At 33.7% G+C, this 10,437-nt stretch overlaps 1 protein-coding gene across 1 annotated transcript; it reads right to left on the reverse strand.

The window, feature by feature from the left end:
- Positions 1-4,410: 4,410 nt before the first annotated feature.
- On the reverse strand, positions 4,411-9,512 carry LOC132640247 (beta-glucuronosyltransferase GlcAT14B-like). The gene is made up of 5 exons (XM_060357116.1): positions 9,189-9,512; positions 7,179-8,218; positions 6,443-6,518; positions 6,228-6,343; positions 4,411-5,079 (listed from the first exon to the last, which is right to left on the reverse strand). Exons 2-5 carry the CDS (start codon positions 7,789-7,791, stop codon positions 4,586-4,588), a joined length of 1,299 nt encoding a protein of 432 aa, XP_060213099.1. The 5' UTR covers positions 7,792-8,218; positions 9,189-9,512; the 3' UTR covers positions 4,411-4,585.
- Between the last annotated feature and the right edge of the window lie 925 nt (positions 9,513-10,437).

Below are 10,437 nucleotides of genomic sequence, written 5' to 3' on the forward strand. Positions count from 1 at the left end.
ACTGAATCAAAACAACAATAATGAAATGATAACCGAAAGAAAAAGAAACAACGGGTAGTAATAACAATCGAAAATAACGATAGTAAGAGAGTAATAATAATAATAATAATACTGATAAAGGAAATCAGACAACACTAGATTACCTAATAATCTCCTGCCCTAACCCTCGTATTTACGTTACTAAAGCTATAGCTAAAATTTTCTATTTATAAACAAACAAATGAAGATAAAACCTTTGATGTAAATTATACGTTTCCACTATTTTCTATTTTTGTTCTTTTTCTGTTTTTTTCCCTTATGTTTGCCCTTTTTGGTTCTTTTTGTTATAGGTGGTGATTATGTGATACTGCTTTAAAGGGGTTAATTGCATTTTTGGTTCCTTAATTATGAAATTTTAATTTTGATTTAATTCATGTGATATCTGACTAAGCACTTATACTCTTAATTAATTGAATTGTACACTTTTGATAGCTTTGCTCGTGAATATTCATAAGTTTATTGTAATTATTAACCTTTCACTACGTAATTACTCGTGTCTTATAGTAAATATGTATTGTTACTCCATATGTAATGACAATATATTTCTTATAAATAGTCAAATATAACATATATTCTACATGAAAAGACCAATCACACACATTTTAATCAATTAAAAATTAAATACACTGAGTCATACATCATAAAGATTAAAAAAGAAATTTATCCAATAACTAAAAGACAAAAATGTTGTTATCCCTAGTTAAAGGAGTTTGGATCAAGAGTAATAAATGATACAATAAAGATGTTAGCCATTGGTTGGACAAATTTAAATAGCAAATAGGTCGGCCATCAAGAGAGTGTAAATCATATCACTATACTCTATATGTGATAGTGATACTATTACTATTCGAACAGTCAAAAGATATTTTAACCGTATTTTTTTTTTCTATTTTGATTTATCTTTCAAATGTTTTTATCACTATTATTTTTTGCTTTCTTCATAAGGGGAAACTGTTTTGTACCATTGTATATTAAATTGATCATGTCAAAAAATTCTAAAGTCATGGGCTTACATGATCTGTTATAATAATCATCATTATTTTGGATTTGATTGTTTAATTTAATTTAATTTTCTTTAAAGTGATGAAATACAATTATGGCTGCAGATATTTTAAGGTTTTTGTAGGTCCCCTCCATTCTAACTCTAATGATAGAAAACAAGTTTTATACCCTTTCCTTTTCCCCTTTTTGCAGCTGGGGGAGGACCCTGAGTAGTGAGAAGAAGGGAAAGTAAAGATTGAAAATTTGTGTAAGAATTTAATAGGCTTGGCCATGCGATATGAAATCAAATCATGTTATGATTTTAAATCAGTGTTTGTTTATGCAATTTATACAAAATTTAATTTCGACTTCATATTATGATTTCAAATCTCAAATCATCCAATAAGACATGATTTGGGATTCCGAATCACGATTTCAAAATTTTTTAATATAAAACTTGACTCATAAATTGGTAGATGTATTTACCAACCATTTATATCAAATATTAAGAGATATGTAAGTTAGCAATATATTTATAACAAATTTATTCTTACCAACCATTTACCAATTGCATTTACTTATACAACTCATGTTCAATTTTGTTTTTATTGAACTAAAGTTTGCTCACTTGATGTTGTATATTTTAGAAAGGTCTTCTAGTAGCGTATAAATTTTGTTATGAACTATGATTTGGTCATTTGGAAAGATTGTATAAGAATTGAGAAAATTTTGATGGTTTTCACAATTTGTGATGTCTACGGAAAAAAAAATACAACTTAAGAAATTCAAATTGCATGTTCAAGCAAAACTTCAACTTCAAATCATCATGATTTCAAATCGCTGATGTCAAATCATGTCCAAACGGCTCCTTAGTCGCACCCGGGTGTTTACACTAAATTATACTCCTTCTATGCCGGAATTAGGATGAGAGACGGACGGCCTGAGTGGGGCTGGAACACGTGAGGGTAAGAATATGAATGTATTGATTAACTATAATTTAGTAATAAAAATATTTATCATGTATTAATTGAATTGATCTAAACACCGAATGCGAATAACTTTTTAGCGAAAGTGAACTTGGTTGAGACTTTAGTACTCAAAATGTGCAAACCATGTACATTAGGTATAAACTCAACCCTATGTAAGGGTTACAATGAAAATTACTTTATTTCTTTCTTTCATTCTTTTTCCTTTCATTTTAATGCAAAAAATCTATTGTCACTTTCATATATAAGGCTTTATTTGCATGGGAAGTTGAAGGTTGAAGTGTGTGTTACCAATGCTTCTGGTGTGAATAAATTAATGAATGTATTAGACATGTTAGCAATGGTTGGTTAACAATGTACATTGTGTGGGAATAAACGAATGTATTATTATATGTACTGTGTCAGTGTATGTCACATTATTTTTAAAACCTTTCACTAAGTTTTCTTGATAACTCAATTTTCTAGTTTTGGAGCCTGAAGCAAAAGCTTTATTGATCTAGGGGTGAAGTCACTCTCGATGAAAAGAATGTTCTCGTGTGTATTAAACCTGTTGGTAGTTTCCTGATTTTACTGGCAAAAAGATGAATTTATATATGAGCTTGAAAACATACATTTTTAGTAATGCAGGGCTCATATATGCTCATTTTTTACCGGTGAATTTATGGAAATTCCCGACAAGTTTAAACATAAGAGAATCATTCTCTCCGTAGAGAGTGAATTCATCCTTCAGATACGTACTAAAGGAAATCCACGGTAGAGAATGTGGAAACCATGATGGAAGCAGAAGTGTAGCTAATTAATAAGGCAATCAGAACGGATACGGCTCTTCTCCATTTATCTTCTCTCCATTTTCCCCAGGTTCGTACTTGAATGATAGACATTTGTCATAGTTAACAAATAATGGTTAAGATTTAGTTAAACAAACTAAAATTTTAATCATAGTTAGAATAATAAATCCACCATATATTTACTTCCAAATCTTTTGGCAATCCCATAATTATAGTTCCAGAAAATCTCATCCATATGTACATTCTTAAATAGACTTTTTCTTTTTGAACAGCCTAATGCTTCGTGGGAGTAAATACAGTAAGACCCAATTAAATTAATGTACAATATCAAAAATTAAAAGAATGAAAAATAATATTATAAAATAAAAATAATTATCTGTCTAATGTTAAAATTTTAGTGGAATCTTGTCAGTTGTTAACAAAGAAAAAGAAAAGAAGTACCGTTCATCAATGAAAACGAGGAACACATCAAATTAAATTAGCAAGTAAATATTAACTCAAAATACAAAATTACTAATCAGGAGCTCAAAAATCTAGAAAAAAGGAAGAACTATCAGAAAGTTCAAAAATTCATAAGTAAATCTTTGGTATATTTATTATCCTAACTATGATCAAAACCTTAGTTTGGTTAATTAAATCTCAATCATTATTTGTTAACTATGACACATGTCTCTCATCGAAGTAAGAATTTGAGGAAAATGGAGAGAAGAGAAATGGAGAGGAGCCGGATCCAATCAGAACTAGATATCACTGGCCAACGATTGAGGAAGAACGCCCATTCACTGGTAAAAAAAAAATGCGACAAATGCCAGAGGCACACCAACTATTTGCACATTTTATCACATAAAAAAATAAAAAATTGTCGCTTATTGATCAGACAACATAGTTGAAATAAGCTAGTTTCAACCTTATCTGAATATTGAGAAAGGAAAGATAAAAGAGGCGAAAAACTTGCTTGGAATCAACAACAACATACTCACCATAATCCCACAAGAAAAAAAACTTGCTTGGAATATATAGTACAAAGTGAATATGTAATGCCACGATGGTCCAAGTTAAAAACCTGATATCTATACAAATTATGAATAATGCCACAATAGCAACTCATGTTAGCTTTTTCTCCCCACCTAGTGACCTAGTCACTTTGAGATCCGATTAATTTGGATTCACGTTGCGTAAGGCTCACTCTCGAGCTGATCTTTGCAGCTCTTTATTTTCAGTTTGCTTTGCATTTTGGTTTTCTTTGATATCAGAGAGAAGACGGAAATTTGATATGGGTTCACGCGCCGAGCTAGGATGCCAGATAAATTGTGTGGTTATTTCATCTAAAAGCTCTAGTTGTTACAGAAAATACGCATGTTTAACAAAATTTTATCATCAAACAAAGATATCACGGTCCTTCTATGCCGGAATTAGGATGGGAGACGGACGACGCGAGTGGGGCTGGAACACGTGAGGGGCCAGAGGAAGTAATATTATAAAATCGAAAATGAAAATGGATTTAAGTTATTCGCGCTGACAATATAAATATTTTTCACACCATTAATATAATTTGACAGATAGCACCAGTTCAGAATTTGACAGATAGCACTAGTTCAGAATTCATTATAGGCAATTAAAAATCATAGAGGTGAGGTCAAAATTAAAGATAAATCAGTTTTCCAGACTTGTGTAGTTCCAAAAACACCACCACCCAAAATTAGTACAATGAGTATAACAAAAAAGAATCTCTCCATGGACTTTATACTCTTTTGATCATGAACCAGCAAAAGTATAACAAAAAAAAAAAATCTACTTACACTGGTTCTGACTAGCTGTGTCAACTAATCTATCGATGAGACGTCGAAGCCTCTGAGCCCCCGGACCCGGTCTAAGCTTTGCCGGATTCTCAACTTCCGAACACATTTGAATTCCCGCGCACCAACCACCCGGCGTGAAGCTACCATTACCCCGATGTAGAAATTCTTGATCAATCTTGTCCATAGCCGGATCATCTTTCTTGAACTTGCGTGCGAACGCGGCCCCACTTGCTATCATTTTTCCAATGTCATTGAGTGATAGAATGTGTGGATGTTGTTTTGGAGGGATATCCCAAGAAATATAGTGTAAGTCATGGTTAATAACTGTTGATGAAAATTCAGGGGCATTGCATACAACAGTCTGAAAGTAGCCTTCAGGAGAGGACACGAAATTTGAGTAGTACATAAGTAGAGTCCTTGGAAGATTATCCCAACCCCATATGCAATACTCCACAAATGCACGCGAGAGGACCGTCCAAGCTGAGCCTATATCAAAATTTTAACATGGTCAGTGAGTATTCATATAGTCGACCTTAGGCTTGGGATTGAGGCGTAGCAGTTGTTGTTTATAATTGCAAAAACGGAAAAGAGCATAAATATGGTGATTCCAAATCAATTCAATAGTTCACTTGATGGTCCAGGCAGATGGTGCGGATGGGGAGTACTCTTAGTCCCAGAAATTCCATATCTAGGTAGTGGCGGAACTAGGATTCTTAGTGAGGTATTCAAAATATAAAGATGTAATGATATGAAGAAGCCAAGAGGATTTAATATATACTGTAGATACATAAAAAATAATCTTAATCTTATATATACATTGTAATTTTTCAGAGAAGGGGGTTCACCCTAGCTCCGCAGAATATCCAGGGTGGAGCTACCTGCTTACGGGGTCGTCAGAACCCAATAGCTTTGTCTAGACCTTGTATTAATCTAAAAAATCTACTTAATATGTAAAATTAATTTATCCAGAACTAGTAAGTTGTCTTTTCTAGAATCCAGAATCCATAACTCAAAATTCTAGCTCCGCCTCTGTCAGATTCTAACAAATTCATTTCCATCTCTATATACTATTGGTAAATTTGCTTAGTGATGTTTTACAAACAAAATAGTAGAGTACGTGGCATCAAGTATCTGTATAACCTTGATCAATATTCAAGTTCAATGGAAATAATTCGTTTTGGATTCAGCTTGACAAGAAAACTTCATCACTGAAACACATTTTGCAGACTGAACTGTATTTGTGGAAAATTTTTCAGACGGCAATACTAAATATGCATATCGATATCATTCACATTTAAAGACTGAAGACGGGTGTCAAATGCGTCTTAACTCGGTGCTTTTTCAACTCAATAAGTTTTGGACTGAGAGTAGTACCGGTAGTTTAGTTTCTTTAATCTTTAAAACAACAACAACAAATACGCCTTAGTTTCTCTAGCTGCCATAATTAAAAGGTTAAATGTTTTCACATATTAGATTCTAGGACAATGAGAAAGACCACAACAACAACCTAAAATTATATGGGATCGAATATTTTTGACGTTATTGCACTTTCTATTTGCATTTGTGAGGCATAAACATTCGCAAACATGTTCAAGAATGCTTAAAGTATGCAGGTTTAACTGTTAAAATCTAACCAGTGAAGAGTCTAAATGCTGTGGGAAGAGTTCTTCTTGGTGACACCCAAAATATATCAGACTTAGTATTCTGATAGAGTCCGGGGTCTATAATAAGCGGCATTGCCCTTTGTGACCTGCAAAAGGATAAATCAGGTGACATTAAAAATTAAAGAATGTACGGCAAATACAGCAAAAGCCAAATTGAGAGACTGATCAGATAAAAGGGAACATACTCTTTCCATCTCAACCGGCTCGTGTGCTCGATGAAATTAAAGTCGCGTTTTAATTGAGAAAATGTGTAGAGAAGATCTGTAAAGCAATAGGATAAATCACATTTCACCTTCAAGAAAAGAAAACAGAACAATGACTAATCAGGACTAAGTTGTGACCAAAAGATTATGGTGTATTTCTAGACATGTTGCTCGGACTCTTCAAAAATATCGATAGGTGGGTATTAGATTCTCCAAAACTAGTGCATTCTTGGAAGATCTGACACGGGTGCAAAAAATCTTGGAGGGTTCGATACAGTATGGTGTATTTCTAGCTATACTCCCAGGAATCTTCAAAAATATCGACATGTACGTGTCAGATCCTCCAAAAGTAATGTTTTTTTTTGAGGATCCGACAGGGGTGCAAAAAATCTTGGAGGGTCCGAGCAACATAGATTATGGTCTAGCTGTGTTGCTTGGATTCTTAAAAAATATCGACAGGTGCGTGTCGGATCCTCCAAAAGTAGAGCATTTTAGAGGATCCGACACGGGTGCGAACAAATCTTAGAGGGTCCAAGCAACATAGATTATGGTGTATTCTAGCTATGTTTCTCGGATTCTTCAAAAATGTAGACAAGTGCTTGTTGGATCCTCAAAATATAGTGCATTCTTGGAAGATCTGAAACGGGTGCAACGACATTTTGGAGAGTCCGAACAACATAAATTTCTAGTATGAGTGTTAAGAAACAAGAGAACTAACCGTCTTGAGTTATCAGGGGATAGTCAGAAGCACTCAAGTTAATAAACCAATCCCAATGCTTATACTTCTTCAGGAGAATAGAGGCAGCATGAAGCGTGTTTGAGACCATCGTTGGACCGCGGTAGGTCACCATGTTTGCTTTCTTAATCACGTACACGTTTCCAATTTTCACAAAAACAGGTTCTTTTGCAACTCTTGAGGCAAGTTCTAGTCTCTCCTCCGCCGATGATTTTAGGTCCAGGTGAACGACGTAATAATTCCACGGATGATACAGCGATTTCAACGTTCTCCAAAGTTGATCTAGATCACCATTCGATCCGGATATCAAATAAGCAAAACGCGGTGGAGGAGGAGGAGGAGGTGGTGGAGAAGGTGGTGGAGGAGGCGGAGGAGGTGGAGGAGGACTTGGAACTTGCTGAACTTTTACTTCACCATAATACGAGCTAGTTTGATTCGCCATAGAATGGGATGGGAAAATCGAGAAGACAGAATTGAGCGTATGCAATGAGGAAATGAGGCCCATGTCGAAGGCGGTTGCAAGAAGGAAAACCGACACAAGTGAGCTTATAATAAGAGGAAATATCCATCTTTTCTCCACGTTAAACGATCTCATTGCTTAAACCTTATGATGTACGCTAAATGAATGAGTCTATTTTCTCTTCTCTGAAGTCTACGACAAATAAACAAGCGGTAGAGGCAGGGTTTGAGCCGACCTAGAAAAAACTTCAAGAGATTTACACTCTGCTGCTTTTGACCACTCGGTCCCTTCAGTATATCCCTGAAGGAACGATTGACAATAGGTGGATTATCCGCCTCTGTTATCTCAACATTGGAAGTTCAATCTGACGGTTTATCAATGGAACATGACAATCATGCACTCCGCCTTACTAGATTTCTTCACATCAAACTCAACTCTCATTTACTAGGCAACCGCGAACCAAAAGGCCCCTCAATCGAGCCCCTCGTTGATGAGAGGTTTATTGGCTTTCAAGGATTGCCTTCTTCAAATTGATCCCCTATCTTATACATCTCTGCATATTCTGTTGAATAAAAAACAACCACATCAAAGATCAGCATCAGCATTATTTAAATTAAAATGGTGAAGAAAATTTCTTAATGAACCATTAAACTGTCCATGAGCTAAAAGTTGGTAGAACGACAAAACATAACTCCTACTACTGTAAACACTGGTGGAGCTAGGATTTTCACTAAAGGAACTCAATATACGAAGAAGCTAAGGGGATCCAATATATAGTATATATACATATAAATTTTTTTAACACATCCACACATTCAGCAAAGGTGACTCCGCCACTGATGGTAAACACGCTAACGTTCAACTATACTATATTCCAAGAATCGCGCACCTAAAGGTGTGGTTAGTGCGTGGTCAATGAACTGGCTACCATGAGGTACAGAGTTACCCAATATCTATGTTAGTGGGAGATACCAGGTACCCCGTGAAATCAGTCAAGAAGTGTGTGAGCTAACCCGAACATTACAGGTTTCAAAATATAAAACAATTTCTTCAAATATACTATATTCCAAATGGTGGACATCCAAATGAATCTTTTTTGATAAGGGAAACAAACAGAAGTAAACATCCAAATGCATCTTTTTAGTAGAATAAGGCCAGAATGTTAACATCAGGACTGCATTTAGGATCAAAGAAAGCAAAAACATAGGCCAATATTACTGTCCTAAGCTAAAATCTTATATACTCTTCAATACATTTTGCAATTTCCCTAAACCCCCAAAAGGGGTCACAAAAAACAGAATCTAATATAATAGTTCCAGAAAAAAAAAATCCAGAATTCTGTCTAGCAAGACAAATAAAGACTAAATAAAATCAATGGCTGCAACTTTTCATATATACACACATTTTTCTTTTTTTTTTTAATTTTCTACATGCATGTATTTAATTAGTCTGAGTTATACCGATTAGTGTTTATATCCTGGATCTGCCTCTGTCGTTATAAAAACACGTAAAATGATTTTTTAAAAAGGTACCTTTAAATTGGAGAATTCATATATGGGTTTGGGTTAAATCTTGAAAAAATATGCTCCTTTTTTATTTTGTACACGTCCAAGAATGAAATGAAGGAGAAGAATGAAAATGGACGTGAAAGAAAAGAAAAGCCTCTTCAATTTGGTTTCGTTGAGCTATTTTCTGTTAACTGACTTCCGGGAAAACATCACACTTTCTCCAAAAAAAAAAAAAAAAAAAAAAAAAAAAAAAAAAAAGAAAGAAAGAAAAAACATAACAATTTATGTATATGTATTTTAGTTCATGCGTAATTAATCTGTAAACTAAATTAATTCACCTTATGTGATACTTTTACTATTTGACCATAACATTATATTTTAAATATTTTAATTCTAAAAGTTTTTATCTAGTTTCTTAAATTTATTCAATCCATAATAGATTCAATCACGTTAAGTGAGATGAGCAAACTTGATTTCTTTTTTTGTTTTAGTAGAGTTCCAAAAAAACTTAAATTAAGAGCATTAATAATTTAATAAAAAATAAACGGCTAAAATATGAAAGCTGCCACTAAACCGGCTAAATAAAAAATAATGCGGCTAAATAAAAAATTAACTTTGGTAGGTGGAGATTGTAATTATCTTTTTTTTTTAGACCAATATAGTATTTCCTCCCATACTTAGTAAAGAGAAAAATAATATTCTCACATCTTTTAATAGAGTACGCTTATGAATATGAACTCAGGTATCCCACGTAACATGAACTGGATTACATAATTAAATAAATAAATAAATAAATAATTTTAATCCCCCATTCTATTATGCTCAATCATCCCACGTGACATGAAATTGTATTAGATAGTTAAACTAATCAACAAAAATGGATACCCGTTTTTATTAGCAAACGTCCCATGAGACATGAATTTGAATTAGATGATTATAACCAAATAACAGAAATTAATCCCCCCGTCACCAGAGGCGAATTTATGCTTAAAATTTGGGTCACGTGAATACATGATCACTCGACTAAACTCGATATATTATGTGTATAATGCTGAAAATATATCTAATATTAATTGAAGGAACACATGGTCAAACTAGGTCGAGTGGAACACTGGTTAGGGGCTGTGTTTAGTTCGTCAAGGTTTTGGGGTAAAAAACGTGTTTTTTTTTTTTTATATATTACATCTAATCTAATGACTTTTTTTCCCTTTATTTATAATTATCCAAGTCCCAAAAAGCAAAAAAACAAAAAAAAAAACTCATAAGCATTAAG

Source organism: Lycium barbarum, chromosome 1, assembly GCF_019175385.1.
Source record: "Lycium barbarum isolate Lr01 chromosome 1, ASM1917538v2, whole genome shotgun sequence".
Taxonomy (NCBI): Eukaryota; Viridiplantae; Streptophyta; class Magnoliopsida; order Solanales; family Solanaceae; genus Lycium; species Lycium barbarum.